This window comes from Manis pentadactyla, chromosome 11, assembly GCF_030020395.1.
Source record: "Manis pentadactyla isolate mManPen7 chromosome 11, mManPen7.hap1, whole genome shotgun sequence".
In the NCBI taxonomy this organism is placed as follows: domain Eukaryota; kingdom Metazoa; phylum Chordata; class Mammalia; order Pholidota; family Manidae; genus Manis; species Manis pentadactyla.
The window spans coordinates 33,892,019-33,912,637 of NC_080029.1; the positions used below are offsets into that span (position 1 = coordinate 33,892,019).

At 37.6% G+C, this 20,619-nt stretch overlaps 2 protein-coding genes across 4 annotated transcripts in view; one reads left to right on the forward strand and one right to left on the reverse strand.

The window, feature by feature from the left end:
• The first annotated feature begins 263 nt into the window (after positions 1-263).
• Positions 264-13,772, forward strand: ATP6V1D (ATPase H+ transporting V1 subunit D). Its single transcript, XM_036906008.2, has 9 exons — positions 264-541; positions 4,789-4,906; positions 7,000-7,079; positions 8,387-8,454; positions 9,174-9,218; positions 10,163-10,266; positions 10,832-10,898; positions 12,059-12,137; positions 13,081-13,772. Exons 1-9 carry the CDS (start codon positions 501-503, stop codon positions 13,220-13,222), a joined length of 744 nt encoding a protein of 247 aa, XP_036761903.1. The 5' UTR covers positions 264-500; the 3' UTR covers positions 13,223-13,772.
• A 1,875-nt stretch (positions 13,773-15,647) lies between these two features.
• The window catches only part of PALS1 (protein associated with LIN7 1, MAGUK p55 family member), a 109,148-nt gene continuing 104,176 nt past the window's right edge, over positions 15,648-20,619 (reverse strand). For all 3 annotated transcript variants that reach the window (XM_036906004.2, XM_036906003.2, XM_036906002.2), the window contains one exon: positions 15,648-18,605. In XM_036906004.2, the coding sequence (XP_036761899.2) occupies positions 18,429-18,605 (177 nt within the window). In that variant the 3' untranslated portion in view covers positions 15,648-18,428. The remainder of the gene's footprint in view (positions 18,606-20,619) is intronic.

Consider the following 20,619-nt stretch of genomic DNA (forward strand, 5'->3'; position numbering starts at 1 on the left):
CTCACTAGCTGTACTTTTCTCTCAGTAACCTTTAGGGAGCAGGGAACAGGCAAGGCTCTGATTCTTTGTGCCTGAAGAATGAATCTTTTCTCAAAGCTTCCGTTAACCATGAGGTGGCGCTGTGACCAAAGATGAAAAGTAGAGGAAGAGGAGTATACGCTTCTCTCCCAGCTGTTCACCCAGCGTGTACACGGCCTTGCGCAGCCGCCTGAGAGCTGGAGGGGGAGGGGCTGGGCGACGACCCGGAATTGACCGGCGGCCCCGTGGGGCACGCACCTCGAACATCCGGGCATCGCCTGCTTCCCGTCCTTCTTTTTCCACCGACCCCCGGCCCCCGCCAACAGGAAGCGGAAGTGAAAGAGTATCCCGGCTGCCTCTTAGCAACGCTATGGGGTCAAGTGGTACAATCAGCTGAGTCTGGTAGAGGAAGTCCTTGTGGCGGGGGCAGTTGCAGCCACGGTTTCCCGGGTGGAGACCCGAACAGAAAAGTCATCGTCAGAATGTCGGGCAAGGACCGAATTGAAATATTTCCGTCGCGAATGTAAGTAAAAGAATGGGACGAGCAGCACTCAGGTTCTGGAACGCTAGCCCGGAGCCCCGACCCTCCATACCCTGGGCCAGTCGCGAGGTTCCTTGTTTTCTGAGCTCTCCCGAGGCTTTTTCGTGATTACGGGGCGAGGCTCCCTGACGGCCCTGTCACACATTCCTCTAAGTGAACCACACTGGACAAGCGATCCCAGCCCACAGGAACAGACGCCCTGCCTGCCGGTTTTTGTGGAGGCCCGCTGACTTTACTCATTAATTGAGCCTTCATTGCACACTCCCTTATTGAGGCCGGCAGTGGATTTATATAATTATGAATCGTAGCCACTCCTGCCCTAACAGAGCTCACGGTTGAACAGAGAGATGGACAAGCTAAGGTTTCATAAACACTTTGAGAAGGGAAGTTTACTGTGATTAGAAGCTTATAGAAAGAGTCTTAAAGCAAATTGGTGGTTGAATTGAATTGCCCTAGAGTCGAGTCAGATTCGATTTTGGATCCCCTTACTTATTTTCCAGGATCCTATGAAATGTCACTGGTGGGAAGATGACCCAAGATTCTGAGGCACTCCTGTTTGCTCTTCAACCATTGCACCTTGTTCAGATTTCTGTTAATAGCACCCATCCCATTGTAAAGTGGATATTTGTTTACATATTTTTCCCGCTGGATTGTGAGCTCTCTCCAGGATAAGAGAGTGTCTTGATTATTAATCCACAGAAAGTTCACAAAACATGTTCCCTGCATGAATCTATGCCTGGGAATCTGCTCTGATGTGGGCTGCCTTTCTCTTTTGACTTGAATTCTTTGGCAGGAGAAATAGCATAGTCTCCCAGGGGTTTGACCACTTTGTAAAGAAATTCTGAAGTTTTCTCAGAAGTGAGTAACAGCGTGTGGAAAGTAAAAATCATTGTTATTGCCGTCTCTTTTTTTTTTTTTTTTCAGTGAGGAGCAGAAAGTCGTTTTAGCTCTGACATTTAGATCTTTTGATTGTGGTCCTATAGTGTTCTGTTGGTTTTTCTTCATCCTGACCTTTTTTCTCAGAGAATGTGAGACCACTTAAAGAGTTAATATTCAAACCCAAACCTAGACTTCTGTTTCTGCCTGGGTGGCTACAGCTCTTAATTAAATTAAAGGGATTTTGTTTTTATTGTTTTTTTACCTCCACACACTGACTTTGTAATAGCTGCTTATACTACGGGGAAGCAGATCAGTCGTGGAGAAAGGCAGCATCTGTGAAATAAATAAGGCAAAGTGCTCCCAGGGACCAGGAAAGGGGCAACACTTAAAGCGCTGATGCCTCTCGCTCTGTCCACCTCTGCGCTGAGCGACCACCAAAGTAGCATAGCTTTTAGCAGCCTTAAGTTGTGTTCCCCAGATGACCCCTGCCTCCATTACATGCCTGCCTGAGAAAGCTCGCCACTGCCAGAAGAATTTACTGTTCATTCTGTCAAACACTGGAGATAGGCCCTTGACCTCTCTTAGGGCATTTACTAGAAAGGACTGACAATGATGAATCCTGTCTTTTCCCTTTGAGATGTATATATCTCTTCTACAACTCAGAAGTGTCTTACAGGACCTGAAAATAATTTCTTTGAAATAGAATCATCAGGGATAATAGGGCCTCTGTCTCCCAGTCTGTGTGGGAGGACAGAACCCTGACTTCCATAATTGCCACTAGCAGACACAGCTGGCCTAATGGCCTTTCCACCAACCAGCGCTTTGTAATTTTTCACTTCTCTGACTCTGCTTGTCTCCTCTCACTCCCTTCCCTCTTTTCTGCCTTTAAAATGTCCAATTACCTCTATACAAATAGGAACAGAACTCAATTCTTTCCCCTACTGTCAGTGGGTAATGAGTAAAATCTGTTTTTACTACTTTATTGCCCGGCTGTATTTTTCTTTGATAGTAGAATGTTAACAGTTTTTTGTTTTTACTTTGAGACTAAAAGGTGAAAATAGACTTCTGTGGGCTTAGACAAGAAGAGTAGTAAGTTGTGAAGGTGAAAATTGCTATTTGAGAGCTTGCTGATTGAGAGGATATCAGCTGCAGGAAGTAACTGCTTCTCTTGAGTATTTTCCCCCCCAAGGCTTAGCAGCAGGTACTTTGTCATGTAGTCAGATGTCTTTGATTCAGCTGGAAACAAAGTCATCCTAGCTGGAAGTTAAACATTTTTGTGTAGGGCTGCACAGCTCTGAAACTTGTAAAAGAATAGGTTTTTTTAAAGAGGTAGGCCAGAAAATACACCAGTGATTTCTGTTTCAAACCGTTTCACCTTTCAGTGTTATTCTGTGAAATGGGGCTGTCACCCGCTTAGGCACCTCAGAGCAAAACAAGGTCAGAGTGGAAGCAGGTGAGGCGTGAAGAATTTGGAGTAAACAGAAGTCAGTCAAATCCAGGTTCTACTACAGATTGGCTGTAAACCCTTTGGCAAGTCACTCTGCTGGAGTCTCAAGAATTAAAATTTGTCTATTTCACAGGGTAGCATTCATTACCTAGGAGGAAATTAAAATAAGCATGGTCAGTTCAGTTTTATAACTAGCTCATCCTTTTACTGTAACCTTGCCAGAATCTGTAGTACTAGGATTTGACAGATTTGACCCATCTCTTTGATCCCACATTCTGGTGGTTAGAGTCAACAATGCAGAATGTTAAATGTACACATTGGGGTGGAGAACTACTGCTCAGGCTGGAAACTGAACTAGCTTCCCTTGATTAGACCTCCAGTGAGGCTAGTCAGTGCAAAGTCGGTCACCAACAGCTAGTTTTTTCAAAGACTCTGGTGCTATTTGTAATCTGTAAGGGAGGCAGTGTGGGAAGTGGATGGGGTATAGTGGATCTAGGTCTGAGCCTTAGTTTGAGCCTTGGGCAAGTCACTGGAGTCAGAAACCAAGTTGCTGCTTTCTTTTCTTCACTGAGTGACTGTGGAAAAGTTGTGTCACTTTTCTGAGCCTCATTTTCCTAGCTTTCAAGATAATATGTACAGCCCCTTCCAGTTATAGAATTGTCAGTAACCTTTGCCTGTGTTAAAAGATTTCAGTATAAGAATTTACCCAAAAGGCCCATTAATACATGCCATTTTGCAGTTATTTATAGTACCAGTCATACGAAATAATACCCCCTTAAACAGATCACTTTAAGTATTTACACTGTACAGTCTATTGTTGAATCTTATTACCCATTTTCCCCCCATTATTAAATTTTATCTGGTATAGGGTAACAAGAACGGAAATGTTAGTTTCTGCTGTTGCTTTCTTGCCCTTGGTATTGGTGTTTCTGATGGGAAAAGATTGAAATAAAGAGATAAGGAGACTTCAGTAGCTTGTCACTTCACAGGAGTCTTTATGTATGTCATTCATTAGCCAGAGTCACTTACAAATTAATAAAGTGTTGGAAGCAGGGTTTTGAATGATGGCATCAAAATACTTTAATGCTCATTTTTAATAGAAAAAGTAAATGGTTCTGGTATAAAATGCAAGCACTACAAAAGGATAGTAGTAAAAAGATGAGTATTTTTTTCACCCAGTGCCATTTCCCAAAGAAAACTGTTACTAGTTTCTGTGAATCCTTTCTAGAACTGTTCTCTGTATCCATATAAGCAAATTTATCCCTTACTTTGCATAGGTCAGACAATACAATATAGGGAGTACATGTAGATCTATCTTCCTCTTTCTGTTATGGTTGCCTTTCATTACATTGTATGATGAACCATGATTTATGGAACACTGAACTTGTTTCCACCCTTTTGCTATTACAAACAAGGCTGGAGTACTCATCCTTAACCTTGTGCATGTTTTTGTGTACATTCAGGAGTAAATCTATAGGATAAATTCCTCAAGGTGGAATTGTTGGTCCTGAAGGTAAGTGCATTTCAAATTTTGATAAGGATTTTTAAAAATCCTTAATACTCCTTTATTGGAAGCACAGGTATTATTTTAACTTACAAATCAAATAAGTATTTAAATTTGGCATCATAAAATAGGGCTCCATATAAATTTTTGTTATGATTTAACAAATAACTTCAGATATTAAAGAATTGTTTCTTTTTAAATTAATGAATTTCTCATTTATGAAACACTGAGGGTGGAAATCTATAGTATTGAAACACCAATTAAACCTGTCACACACAAATGCTGTATATTCTTACTCATGACATCAAAGAATAAAGCATAATTTCAGCATTGTATTGGTGAGGTATTTTTATTTCTTTTAAACAGTGGGAATAAATATCTTTCACTTTGTTTATATAGGGCACAGACCATCATGAAGGCTCGTTTAAAAGGAGCACAGACAGGTCGAAACCTCCTGAAGAAAAAATCTGATGCGTTAACTCTTCGATTTCGGCAGATTCTAAAGAAGATAATAGAGGTAGAAAGAATTTTGCTTAGCACAATGTATATTTTAGAAATACCTAAGGAAAGTCTAGCATGGCTGTGGGTATTTTTTCTTTAAGTCAGTGAATTTTTTTTTTCTTTCAAAAGTGAAAATGACCATGTAAATGTAGCAAGTTTCAGATAGTTTATTTAATAAAATCCAGACTCCTTACTCTTGCCTGCAAAACCCACCTTGATCTGACCCAGTCCCTGCCTGCCACTCTGACCTTATTTGGAACATTCTTCCTAACATCTTCCTCTAGGGCCTTTACCCTAGCTGTTTCTTTTGCCTGAAATGCTCTTTCCCCAGAACTTCTTGTGACTGGCTCCTTTGGCCGTTCTGGTCTCTTCAGACAGGCCATCCCTAATCCAGTCTGAAGTGACCACCATATTTACTTCTGGCACGTATCCTTATTTTATTTTATTATAGCATGTCCTAGTGGAAGAGATTTGTCTTGTTTGATTGTCCACCCCACTTGAGAATGTCAGTTCCATGAGAATGGGGACTGTCTAGAACAGGGCTAGAACATAGTGGTTTTTTTTTTAACATTGTCTTTTTTAAATTGGAATAATGTTGATATACAATGTTATATTGGTTTCAGATATACAACATAGTGACTCGATAATTATATACATTGATAAATGCTTGTCACAGTTGAGTTACCCCATTACCATACCAAAATACTAAAGTATTATTGGTTATATTCTCTATGTTGTATTTCCATTCCTATGAATCACTTTACAATTTGCAGTTTGTACGTCTTCATCCCCTTCAATTCTGCACCCATCCTTCTTCCCACTCCCTATGGTGACCAACAGTCTGTGGTCAATATGAATGGGTCATTGTGTGTTTTCACTCAGTGCTTTTTGGGTAAATGATGCACGAATATAGAAGTATATAAAAGAAGTGCAGGTTCTTTCCCAAATCCCCCACCCCCAACCCCAGCTCACCTCCTTTCATCCCCCAGAGGAATTCTTTGTGACACTAGTTTATAGCCTTTCAGTCTTTTCTTTCTTTCTTTTTTGTAGCAGATACAGAGTACCATGTTTGGTGGCATATGGACACACACATGGATCTTTTTAGTAACACATATGCAACTATTTTCTGTATGTGTGAGTCTTTAACATTTCCTGCCCCACTCCCTGTCCCCCCCAGCCCATGGTAGAATATGGATAGCTTTCCACATCAACACGTATAGATCTTCGAATTCTTTATAATAGCTGCATGGTACTCCATCACACAGACAATAAAATTTAACCATTTCTCTATTGATGAATGTGTAGTTTTACCATTTTGTTGGGGAGGGTTCTCTTGAATTCTTATTTATATGTATCTTAGTATTTCTCTGGAAAATTATTTAGAATCTTGAGGGTTAGTAATTTATATTTCTGATAGATACCTGCCAAATTGTCCCCTAAATTGTTATACTAGTTTACATTCCTACCAAATGATTAGTGAGAGGACTTGTTACCATAAATTCTCCTTAACTTGGTATTAATTTTTTTTATTGCCAACCTATTGGCATCATTTTATTTTGCACTACCTTTGATTATTTGGGAAATTGAGCATTTTTTCATGTTTTCTGGTGATTTGATTTCTTGGTGAACTTTTTCTCTTTTATTTTTGTAGAAGTTCTATATTCTAGTTAGTGTGTAAAATGTTCAAGATATTTTCTCCAAGTCCTTTTATTACCTCTTTTTAAAACTGGTATTAATTTTTATTTGGTCAAATCTGTTAGTTTCTTCCTTTATATAGCTTTTGTTTTACATATAATTCTTGGAAAGACCTAAAAAGATTAAGACAATATTCTACTGCAATTGCTTTTGTTATTTCTTAGGTTTTTTTTTTTTTTTAACCTTCATCTGACTCATCTTTAACTCATTGTTTTGCAACATTGTTAGTGACCATAACCAAAATTGTTTAGGCAAAATTGGAAATTTGTATTTTCTTTTATCATTATCAAGGCAGTGTTTACATGCACATCTGGCATACAGTATGATGGCTATTAAAGGAATATGATTATGACATGCTTTTTACATATTAAAAAAAAACATACTTGAATCAGCTGTTGATTTATGCTTTTCCAGACTAAAATGTTGATGGGTAAAGTGATGAGAGAGGCTGCCTTTTCACTTGCTGAGGCCAAGTTCACAGCAGGGGACTTCAGGTAAGAAGGCTAAGTGGGGTGTTTTGAAAAATCAAAGTGCATTCATGCTCATAGTTTCATTTCAAAGCCATTTTTAATTAAATATATAAGCATTAAAGACAGATGATACAGTAATAATAAGGGAGAACACTTCTAATCCCATCACCTTAAAGCCATTGTCTTTATTACCACCTGTTACATAGTTGCAAGCAAAGGATACCTAGTGTTTTATCATTCATTTGTATAATAAACGGATGATATTGCATCATAAATATTTTTCCTTATTTTCACGTAGCTGCATAGTCTTTCACAAGATGTACCATAATTTATTAACCTTTTCTTCTAATGGTGGACCTTTGGGTTGATTTTCAGATTTTTGGAATATTAGAAAAGGTGTCACCAGCATCTTCATGCATATATGTTTTTGTTTCTGCTGAATTATTTCCTTAGGATAAATTTTTGAGAGTGGAATTCATTGTTTAAAGGGCATGAATTAATGGCTTTTGTCATATCAACATGTACTTTACAGAGCATACAGAATGGTTTAATTATTGCTTCACAAAGAGGTTTTGGCAATTTTACATATGTTATATGATTCTCCAGATAAGCTTGTGAGGTAAATTAGGCAAGCATTATTATTCTCAGTTCAAGTTCAATTCCTTCCTGAAATCAAACGGCTATTTGGGGGCAGAGGTGGAAGTTCTAGAAGCATTGCCTGTTGGACAGGTTTTATAGCCTGAGGTGCTTAAGGCCTTTTGAAGTAGTAGACTCATTTTTGCCAATGTTGGTAGGATCACAAACTGCATTGCCTTTTTCAGTAGAGGGAAGGAATCAGTAGTATTTAAGTGGGATGTGAGTATGTTTTAGGGTGGCTTTGGGAGAAACACTTTATGATAATAACAAGTGGGCGTTAGACAAAGCCAGATGGAAGTTAGATAGGTTCCAAGGTAAAGGAATTTACCTGTTTAGCCAGACCTAGCAGGTTTGAATAGCAAACTTGGAAGAAGGGAAGGTTTTTTCTGAATTATGTTAGCAGAATAAAGATCCTTAAAGTCACCCTGTGCATCACACGCCTGATTGAAAACTCAAGTAATCTGTATACTTTAAATTCATTATTTTTTTCTTATGGCTAATGTTTGAATATTGTTCATTCTTTGCTCTCTGAGGTCCCCTCTTGCAGCAGTGATTTTTCTTTTTCTGGAAAAAGACAATTATCAAAACATATGTAATTATGGTATCTCATGCTTATTGAAATTACCTGATGGGTTCCTGTAGGTTTATTTCTCACTCTAAAAGCTCAACTATCAAGGCCTCTTCTTTTCCTGCAGCACCACAGTTATCCAAAATGTAAATAAAGCCCAAGTGAAGATTCGAGCAAAGAAAGATAACGTAGCAGGTAACTTCTCAACCCTTTAGAACCCTTGGGAGAGAAAAGATGACTTTTTAAAATTAACCTGTTTATACAGCAAGATCTTGATGGCCCAGTTATATTTTCTACTTAGAACAAGTTGATTGACTTTATATGTTAAAACCATTGTAACTGGTGGTTGCTAGAGGATGGGTGTGGGGGAAATGGAGAGTTGTTCAGTGGGTTAAAGTTACAACTGTGCAAGATGAATACATTCTAGAGATCTGTATTGCCTGTGGTTAACAATAATGTGCACTTACAAACTTATTAGGAAGGTAGCTGTCGTGTTGTGTTCTTGGCACACACATGCAAAGCAAAAGGGACACAAATCTTTGGTGGGTGATGGGTATGTTGATTACCTTGATTGTGGTAATGGTATCATGGGTCTATTATGCATATGTCTAAACTCATCAAAGTGTATACATTAAATATGTGCAGTTTTTTTACATATTAAGTGTACCTCACACCTGAAAGGAAAAAATGTTGTAACAACCAGATCCCTTATTACTCAGGAAAATGTGACCCTTGAATAGGAATGAGCAATTAAGAAGGTGGGTTCCTAAGTTCACTAACTGAAACCAGTGACAGTTCCAGACAATCTCTTGGCTTTTGAGTATTTGCTGAAAAAGAAACACAGAAAACAGTGTTTAAGAAATGGTACTTCAAGGACATGTTTGTAAATCCATATATGTTTCTATGTTTAACAGGTGTTACTTTGCCAGTATTTGAACATTATCATGAAGGAACTGACAGTAAGTGTGAGACTGTTTATGTTAGTGTGTCAATGAGTTCTCCTGATTTTTCTTTAAATGAACCTTTCTCTGGAAAATGGTTCTAGATAGACCTTAAAATTCAGTGGTTCCAGTGTTAGAAGACTTTTTATTTGTTAGAGTTGGGACAACGGTTCATAAGTTAATCAACTGTTATGGCAGAGAGTCATAAGACATTGGACATATCTTAAAATATTTTATTTCAACCTGGAAATACATAAGTATATAAAGGGCCCCATGGCCTTTTCTTTCACTATGAATCCATTGATTAGACTTCTGTGTTGTCTTTCTGAATAAACCACACCCATAATACATTGTCATTTTAAATCTGGGTCTCTTTAAAATAAGATCTTAGACATTGTGATGCAATTTGAATGTTAAATCTCCCTAGATTTTTATAGCCCACTTCCATTTTTTTATAATTGTCTTAGCTTTTCCTAATTTCACAGCATTTCTGGGTAGTAACACATCTTCACTGAGTCTAAAGTAATCAACTTTTTTTCATAGGAACAACAATATTCTTTCTTTGGCACTCTTCTTTCATTGGTGCCAGATAAGAATGCTCAGTAGAGCTCAAATAAAGAAGTAGCACTTTCTAAAGAGTCATCTGTTTAACAAGAGTGTCCCTGCATTGGGGGCATCAGGCAGTATGATCTGCAAAGGGAATGGGGCACATTGGCTAATCCAGCAATCTGGTGAGGTGAAGACTGGTTAAAAGCTTCTCCCATAATTATATCTAGAATCATATCTTTGTGGAAAACTTCATTGTGTTTTGGGGAGTGAGATGGGCACTTCTTGTTAACATTTAACAAGGGCTAATTTGTTTTTCCATGTTCGGTATTATTTTGACTTACCTTCTTCTTGATAATTTTATAGGAAGACTATTTATTCTCTCAATACAAATGCTGTCTGACTGGTTCTTTTAGGTTATGAACTAACCGGTTTAGCCAGAGGTGGGGAACAGTTGGCTAAATTAAAGAGGAATTATGCCAAAGCAGTGGAACTACTGGTGGAACTAGCTTCACTGCAGGTCAGTAGCAGAAGAGCTGCAGTTTGACTTTCTAGTAGACGAGTGCGGATGTTTCAGATTTTGAATCAGAGTAGCCTGCACTTAACTGCTTTAAACTGTTTCCATGAACCTGTGTGATGATGTTTTTTGATTTCTGAAATGGTAACTTCTGTACCATTGTGCCTACTTTTTTTATGCTAATATGTTTGTGTGGTGGTATTGTTTCACTCTGCTAGGTGAGAAGAGTCAATACTGGATTTAAATGCAAATAGAACATGGTTTATTCATGAAAACCATATTCTTTTCTGTTGTGGCCAGTTACTGTATAGCTAGGTTATTAGTGCATGATTCTTTCCTCTTGCCATTTTTGTAACTTAGGTGAGTCTGAAATAAACTATAATAGCATGGAAGTAATGTTACCTTTTTGGAATTTTCTATTTTTTTCTTTTTATAAGCTTGTTATAAAGTAGTCTTGGTTTCTTGGTTTCCAAATATTCTCTACATGTGCAGCCTGAAGAAGCCAGGTGCAGTCTCATGATTGGGAAAATTTTGTACTTAACATTATTGATCTGTCCTCTTATTTTAGACTTCTTTCGTTACCTTGGATGAAGCTATTAAGATAACCAACAGGCGTGTAAATGCCATTGAACATGGTGAGTTAAGCTGCTGTGAGGCTCTTTGCTCACCTGCTGTCTGTACCGCCATACTTGTTACTCAGCTGCTAGGAGACAGGCACTGATTGCAGGTGAATAAGACATTGCCTCTGCAATGGAAGGGCAGTGAGCCAGCAGTAAGGTGTTAAGTGCTTTGATAGACAGGTATGTGTACGATTTGGGGCAAGTTATATAGGAGAGTTGTGACTTAAAAATTATGGAATGTTTTATTCATTTCTCATTATTCATAAATAAATGGTGAAACTCACTTTTTCAAGAGCCTTAGTGTTTTCTTTAGTTCTTACCACTGATTGAGTGATAAATCTTTTGAACACATTAAATATTTAACTTTAAACCCCTCTCTCTTGGGCCGTATGTCCTGTTCTTGTACTGTTCTTGATTTCTAAAAATGAATTTTTGTATTTGATGCATTTATTTTCTATCTTTTATTATCCTAAAACTATGACTACTTAGTGTTGATATAATACTTCTTGCTCAGCAAACTCAGTTTTCATTAAAGAAACATTTAATCAATTTTGAGGTAATAAAGGAGCAAAATTTGCACAGCAAGGATATTTTGCTGGGCTTTATTAGTGTTCAGGAGGAAGTTACCTCATTTTTAAAAAGTCAAAACATATCTCCTGACTTCTTGTTAATGCTGGGCCTTGTGTACAGAACTGCAAGCAAAACATAATGGAATTGCAAGCAAAACAAAATATTTGCAACTGTCAAGGAGTTCACATTCTAGAAGCAGAACAGGCAAATTCTATGTAAAGTAGAACCTATGACTGGCACAGTACCTAACTTACTGAATTCTCTGCTTGATGCTCTACTTTTTAACTATGGATAGCTATTATATTTAAAATATCAGTGGTTCATTGTTATATGTTGAAATTCTGTATATTCAGTGTTGTATATATATCATGGTCCATTGTTATCTGTCCATAGAAGACACTAGAAGGGCTTATAATGAAATATTTACAAGTTACTTTAGGGTGGTTGGATTATACATTTTATTTTTGTATTTTTTTCCCTAAGTATTCTGCATTAAGGGTGCATTAATTTTATACTAGGATAAAAATAAGTAACACACAAATGAGCACCGGCTATTTGAAAAAAGACTTCAAGTTCTTACATTTCTATGTATTTTTAAACCCTAGTTATCATTCCCCGGATTGAACGTACCCTCGCTTATATCATCACAGAGCTGGATGAGAGAGAGAGAGAAGAGTTCTATAGGTTTGTTGGAATTGGCAGTTACTGATCACTTTTTATTTTCCATATTCCAAAGGCTTGGTTTAAATGCTGAGACTTGGCTTGTTCTTTAGAATTAGCACAGCTTATATTTTATTCTGATAAATAAGAAATAATATTGTCAGAGGCTGTGGAGACAGATCTATGCCAGATTTTTTACACATACCTCAAACATGGATGGCATCTCCAAAAACTTAAGCCTTTCAGAGAAACTATTAATGGACTTTTTCTCTAAAGTGAAACAGTGATGTAGATGTCTCCCACGTAAAGAGAAACTGGAATTAATCAGTCACCAACAAATATGTACTCATGGAGAAAGTAGAGAGTACTCGGGGACATTACACAACCGTATAAATCATACCACTAGAGAATTAGCACAAAACATTAAAAATGATGCATGTACATGAATTGGTTATGAACATTTAGAGCTAGTAGGGACAATACTGAATAGGCAGTGCACAGGTGTCAGTATGCCAGCTTCAGAGAGCAGGGGATACGTGAAGGCGTGGCTGTCTTGGATCTTGAGTATGATTTATAATCTCTTGAGGTATCTTGAGTATGATTTATAATCTCAGTTACAAAAAGTTACTTAGTTTCTGACTTCCACTGATGTTCAGGATTGTGGTGATCCAAATAGAATGATCCAAAATCTTACCAAATGTCTGAATGTTCAAAAGCTGTTACACTGTTCGGATAGATTTCAAAGTTTATTCACCCAGGGATAGGGGCTTTTGAAATCAGTTACTAGCTTAAAACATGTATGTATTCCACCTCAAATCTTGTTTTTCAAAATGGGCTATAAATTACTGAAATTTAAGATTAATGAAAGTAAAGTTATTCTAGCGTGTTTGTTATCCTTGTTACAAAACTAGAAATCAAATCTACTTAGTGAAAGAGTGTTCAGAAAACTCCCTCCCTTATTTTACAGGTTAAAGAAAATACAGGAGAAGAAGAAGATTCTCAAGGAAAAATCTGAGAAGGACTTGGAGCAGCGGAGGGCAGCTGGAGAGGTGATGGAGCCTGCCAACCTTCTGGCTGAAGAGAAGGATGAGGATCTTTTGTTTGAATAATCTTTCTTGCTCTGGTTCTTACAGAAGCCCTAACATGGCACCGTTTTAATTCATGGTGTATAGGTTTGGTATGTGTGCCTATTTATTTTTTGGCCTAAGAATTCCACTGGATGTAAAATTCCCCTGGATGTCCATTTATGGGACTACCTTTGCAGAATCATAATTCAGCAACCATTGATCACAGATGCAACATGTAGATCCTGCCCAGGCACTTGTAGAATTCATTCTGCAGGTGTCACCCATCCTCCATTTACATCTGTTACAGGTGATGTGCTTACCAAACATATTAGGAACTCCCTTGAGGAAAGAAAGAACAGCAGTCTCAGGCTAACAAATGTAGGCCAGCTACTGCTGGAGCACTGTGTTCCTACCCACTTGCACACCTCGGCGCTAATGGCTGCAGCCATCCTTGTGTAACTGTGGTACTTCTCAGCCTTTATGAAAAACTCCTCTTATTTTCCTTGCATGCCAGGTCTTTGTCCTGTAACAGGAACAGTTCTGCCAATTTAAATGTAACTAGTATAAAAAGAGTAAAATCATATAAAAATGAGTTGCTCCTTTATTAATTTACTGCTAAGAATAACAATGTTGTTATGCTCAGATTAGCACATGGGATTGTCATCCAGAAAGAGCTTTTTCTTTGAGGATATAAGGGATGTGGACAGCCTCCTTTTCCCCTCTTTATGTATCAGTATTTTACTAATAAGCTTACTGAGATGATTGAATTTTGGGGTACTAACATATATATGTATGATTGCCAGTGAGTTAAGAGGGTTTATTGATAACTTTATTTCCTAATCTAGGAAAAATACTAACTCCTATTTGGGAGTAAGTAATTACGTAACTTTTTACTATTTGATAAGCAGTAATAACTTGCTGTCTTCCAGAGGCATTTGAGTGGCCCTATCAGGAGGTGACTGGTTTTCTGTAACTGATTTGGTATAAGCCATCTATGGTTAGTCATGCTCTCTTGCATCCAGTTCGATGCATTTTTCATGGAAGGTTTCAGTGAAACTGTGGCACTAACCTTATTAGTATTATCTTTAAATCAATTGATATTACAGCCTACGCTTTTTAATGTACTAAATTTTGTGAATGTTTAACACCTGCTATAAAATAGATCTTAGTTATGTGCTGTGTGCTGTTCTCCTTATCACAACACCCATTAGACCACAATAACCATGCTATTTTAATCCCACATTTCAGGGAAGAAAATTTTGAAGCACAGGAGCTTGAGCAGTTGATCCTAGGTCCAAAAGCTAGAAAGCAGTGAATCTGATTTAAGTCCAGGCAGTCTACCTTCAGAGTTTTTATACCTTAATTTCTGTCCTTTTTGCTTCCCCTCTATTTAAAACTTAGGATAAAGGTAAGAAATAGGGCCTGTCCTGAAGGAGCTGATTTTTAGGAAATCCTGTTGCTCACAGAGTAAAATCTCAGATTCAGTGTAATACAATAATGATTATAAAACCAACAACTGAGTTCATAAGTCTTGAAGATAGGTTAACATTTAACTGCTAAACATTTAATCCTCCCAACTCTGGGGGAAGTATAAATACTCTATCTCCATTTTGCAGATGAGGAAACTGAGGCTTTGTCAGGACAAATAGCACAGGTGTAATGCAGGCCAAGTGTATCTTGATTTCAGAGCCTTTGTTCTTTAGTCTGTACTGCTTTTCTAGAAGACAAAAATTAGTTTTGAAGGTAGTGGGAAGCTTTATTATCTCATGGCTTTTCATTTAGGTAAGTTCAGTGTTTACCTTAAGGCACTGACCCAGAGAAATACTGGATTTCTCCTGTGGCTTCTTAAAGCTCTGGTACTTACTGACCTTGGCTACACTCCCTACAAAAATGCAGATTTTATGTTTTAGCATATCGTTAAAAAGAAATCAGGAGAAAAGAGTGGACAGATAATCTGTTGTGGAGTTGGGTGATGTGATCCATGGAGGAAGAGGATAGAGCACCAATATGACTAGAAAACTGGACTGGGGCAGCAGGTACATGTACATGTATGACACTTTTGTTGATACATGATTTGCCTCCTTTTGGAGATTTAGAGTGATACACAAAAAGGGGAGAAATGAAATATATTTGTCGACAGCTCACATCCTATCCTCAGTGTCCTCAAATCCTTGGCTGTATATAAGCAGAATTTGTCCAAGTATTACTACCTTCTACAGAAAACATTCACATTCACAACCTTAAGCTATCTTTAATAGGTTTTTTTTTTAAAGGAAACATACTGTGCCAATAGAGGGCACTCTCCCGCTGTGAAGAATAAATTAAAAGGCATTTTGTGTGTTACCCAGGGGTTCCAATGGACTTTTCCCTGGCAAAAATTTGAAGACAGGGTAGTGGTTGCTAGATGTGTTGAGACCTTTAATGGCGAGAATATGAATTAACACAACAAGAAAAAAGACTGGGTGGCTTTTTAAAAATTTGAAATAGAATTTTACTTTTCATTTTTACAATACAGTGTGCAGTATGACATCTCAAAAAATAGTGCAGATACAGGATAAAAGTACAAAGGATTAACAGATGTCAGACAGGTTACCTTTATTAATGCTAAATCCCTGGTTTATATTTTCCACACACATTCACAAAATACATTGAGATCAGTCCTCATCAATACTTATTCCTTAGGCTGTAAAAAAAGGAAAAAAAAAATCCAGACATTAGATTTTCATATGAAGCAAATCTGGATTAGTCTAAATACTCTTCTCCTTTCCGTTTGTTCTGACTTAAGAAAATTTAGTAAAGGAAGCTATTTTCTTGAACTAATGTGCATTTCATTAGCTACTGGTATTGTTCTTGTACATGGGTAAGACTTCCCCCACTCCGGGGTCTCCAGTCAGAACCACGGAGGAACAGAAAATGAAATTGGCCAGAGCAGCTTGACAAGGTTTTTTTTTTTTCATTTTCTTTTAAGGAAGTCAGCAACAACTCAGTTTTCACTTTGTTTAGGGACTGTGTTGATTATCAGCACATCTGTATTACTAGGCTTGAGGAAAATTTGGGGCAGAAGCATTTCTGTACCCTTACCACTGTTGATGGGGAAGGAGAGAGAACTATAGGACTTAACTGAGCCCCAGAATATATTTTGTCACCTTGGACTTCCTAAAAGTATACTATGGCATGGCATGTGCCTTGGTAGGAGATTGGCTGCTTTAAGACATGTCTGAGCCTTGACAGCACATGGCCCTGCAGTCTGTGGGCTAACTCAGGAACGGGCCCAATAGCCACTTGACACTATCCGAGCTCTCCCCCTAACTTAACTCAAACTGCCAACGTTGTAGAGCTTAAGGTCGAAAACTTGTCAGTTTTGATAACCAGTTCACAAAACTCCACTGTCTACCACAGACTCATTCCTGAGGAGAAAGTAAATTGGAAAACTGAGATGTTTAAGTGTTTATAGTCCTTGGTTTTCAATGCTGAAATTCAGTGTGATGTTTGCATTTTCTTGCCATAGGCCAGAGTGTATATTAATGTCCTTCCTTCCCTTAACCCAGGAGTATTACTTTCTTCTTAAGGTAAATTATCTTGGAAGTATTCCCACAGAAGACACTCCACAAACCAAATTTGAAGCCATGCAAATCTGAACAGAAAAAGGCAACATATAAAGTATCTACATTTGTTCAAATAAAATTATGTAGCATAAAAAAATAATCAAATATACACATGACACTGAGACAAACTACTCATTAAAAACAACTGCTTATGTTAAATTGACAAGTTAGTGTTATCCAGTGTTTAGCTTTGGGAACAGGAAATGCTGTAGCTAAAATCATCCTAAAAAAAAATCAAGACATTCACATTTGAGGTTTTGTCACACATCACATCATTACTAAAGGCTTGAAAAGACTACAAATTAACTTGCCATGCCAATTACAGAAGCTGAATTTTAAAGCAACAGCTATAGAGACAGTACAAAAATCCCATTAGCTTAAACATTTATCATTTAGCAAACTGTTGCATTCCGGTCCCTAAGAGGCAGACCTTGTTAGGATAAAAACCTGTTTTATATGCTTAACTTTCTCCCTCCTATGTTCTTTTTCTAAAATGTTCAAATGACTTTCAGGTCATCCTTTCCTTCTGATCTCAAAGTTAGCTCTGTCATACTATTTCCCTTGGAAATATATAATTTTTATTCCAATGCTGAACAAATGTTGTCAATGACCATTTATCAGTCTATTAAATATTAGTATACTGTACAGCAGCTATAGTCACAGAATTCCAGTTTGTTACCTATATACAGCACAGTCATCAAATTATACTGTGCTCATATATAAAAATGCAAAACCTGTCCAATGTGCTATATCTTGTCTCATGTATATAAAAACTATTTGCATCATGAGGAAGAAATTTTTTAAAGTCAACACAGTTTATATGAGCATCTGCCATTCACAAAAATGTAACAAATGTTCTATTGTACTATGCAGATCAGAGAAAGAAAGCAAGGTTATCAAATCTGTTGGGACAATTTAAGAAAAAAATTTCAGAAAATCATTCAATCTGTAAAAAGATTAGCATATGTTGTATATGTTCAACTAGGTCAGAATCTGCTGAGTGTATAATGAAGTCTAATCCACAGAGTTTGAGCTTAAAAACTGATGCTTCTAACGGAATGTTTTTAAGAATTAAAAGACACACAAATGAATTCAAGCCTAACAGTGTAGCTACAAACCAAAGTGGCACCATTCTTTTTTCAGGAAAGTATTTCTGATGACTAAATCAGTCTGCTAAACAAATACTGTCTTCCCCAGTGTACAGTAGTCATCTCCGCCTGCCACTAAATTCCCATGAAGTCATTTAACTGTTAAATAACATCAATATTTATAATTATGTTAAGACACGGCCTGTTGTATATATACAAATATTTTTCATGGAAACAATGACCAGGCAGAAAAGACTTAGAGGAAAACAGAATTAAAATGTTTTTATGTGGATAAAATGGAACTGCTCTGTTGAAGCTTCCATTTAGAATCCCCAAATGAGGCTACAACCCCTCAAGTCATGTACAGAGAATAATGACTGCTATGCACAAGTTGCCAGTGGGGATTTTTCTTCTCACTAGTTTGAGATCTAAGAACAGGTCTACAGCATATACGGCTTGCCACCTCATCCTCAGTCTTGCTGAAGTATCAGGACTACCTTCCTATTGGCTATTTGCCAGAGCAAGTCCAACTGCACCATGGAATGGGTATTTCCTTCACCTCAGCCAAGTGGATGGCACCCACTGAGGTTCAGTATCAAGTTTGTTAATTAACCTAAGCAACTCCTGATAGGCTTTATCAAGATCTGAATTCACAATTGCTGTGTCAAAGTAGTGGCCATTGTTCTGTTCCATTTCTCTAGTCTTCTCAATGATTTCTCTCAACTCTTCAGGCTGTAAAGAGAAGATAAAAACTTTGAGTAATTCCTTACCAAAATATACAATGAGTTAGAGATGGCCAAAGAACAAGAAATGATCTTACACTGCTCTCCCTTGGTCCCTGAAAATACTCAACCCCAGGAGCTCCTCCCCAACCTGAATTTCAGGGCCATGGTGACTTCTTTTGCTCTGGCATCTTCAGGACTCTCATGGAATCATTTGGGACTTAATATAACCTGTTTATACAGCTATTTAGGTCTTCATATATTTCTGTCTTGTTTTCTAGGAATCTCAGAAAGATAGACATAAACATCTGGGGAAATGGGGATAAGGTTCAAGAAAAAAACTGCCCAAACTGCCCAGGTAGGGGGTCCCACATGAATACAACAAAGACTTTGCAGAGAGGTTAACTTCTTGCCTATTGGGACCAGGCCAACCAGGTCTCAATGCTGGTGTAATTTAATAAAACTAAGAACAGCCCAAACCACACCACATCATAATGTCATTAAAATAAAACTGCGGTTTTGCCCTTTTCCCCATGAGCTTTTCTGTGTACATTTTGGGAAGACATGTGCACCCAGAGGAGTGGGTGTATTACTAGAGCTGTCAATCAAATGGCCTCACCCTGTCCATCAAAGAAGTGCCTCCCAGCTAAGTGGTGATAGAGTCCCACCCCTAAAAGTTCGGTGTCTGTCTCCCTTACTCCGGCCCCCTCTGCCCTTGGAGTGTATTCAAGTAAAACTTTTTGCTCTGCTTCATTACTGTGTCTCTGCCTTTCAGTTCTTTGTTGCAGCACAGACAAGAACTGAGGAGAACAACCCATAACTATCTCAATCATAAGAACAGAGGCTTCAAATTTATTTTGATTCCCTACAGATGTTTGTTTTTTCAAACATTTTAGGGCATCATAATCTCTTCCTAATAAGAACATCTTCTGTGACATAGAGTAAACTTTTCTGGCTGGAGCAAGGGTAGCAGGACGCACAGTACCATCTGTTTACTTATAAAGAGCCCTTGTCCTCTGTATTTGCAATTGAGTGAGGCAATGTAAACATCAGGAGGAAAAAACAGATCAAGAGAATGTGTATCTCTTTCTATGAAGACATTGCTGGTCAACCCAAGATTTCAGTCTATGTTTTTTTGGGAAATACTCAGTTTAATACTTTGAATTGTTTCTCCATTTTCAATACACAAAGGAGGTAAAAACAAACAAACAAAAAACCCTAAGAAGAGTTTGGGAAATGACACAGAGCAGGCTACTTGAAACTACCGCATAAGAGAAACCGCTCTTTCATGTAGACAAGCAGGTGGCAAGGCTATGTGCAAAACTTAACCAGACCCTCTGGTTATCAGGCACATGTGTTTAGGAAAGTGAAAATCACTCATCAGTGAAGAGAACTAATTAAAATCAGGTCAAAATGGCTCAGATATAAAAGTCTCACATTTATCTACATTGGATCCACAATACAAAACAATTTATATCATTCAAATGGTTGAACTTCTGTATCAGGAGGAAAACATTAAAAACATTATACCTCTGGCTTGTCTGGAGGCAGTTTCCTGTGTGGCTCTCTACTTTTCATTCTGGAATGTTGTCTATCTGGCTATGGTACACAGAATCCTTTGTTCCCTAGCAGGGACTCTACTACACAATTAAAACTGAACACACTGTGACATTCTTGCTAAAACTTGTGTCTACTCAAAGCTCAAGATTCAAAGAAAATTCCAGAACTCAAAACAAATTTAAATTTTATGGTAGAGTTGAAATGCAAATGTTAAGTCCCACATCTCATGTAGATTCACATGAATAACCTAGTCACCTAGTTTAGTTCATCAAATTTAAGGCATTATGTAGTCTTTTGACAAAGTGGCTTACATCATTTAATTGGTACTTTGTTTTAATTCCCTCTTACATTTTCAGATTACAATTCATGACTATATTTATGCTAAAAAATTCTGACACTGAAAAAACTTAGCCTATAGGCAAGATTGACCATATCAGTTTACTAGCCTCAAGCCTGCATTCTAA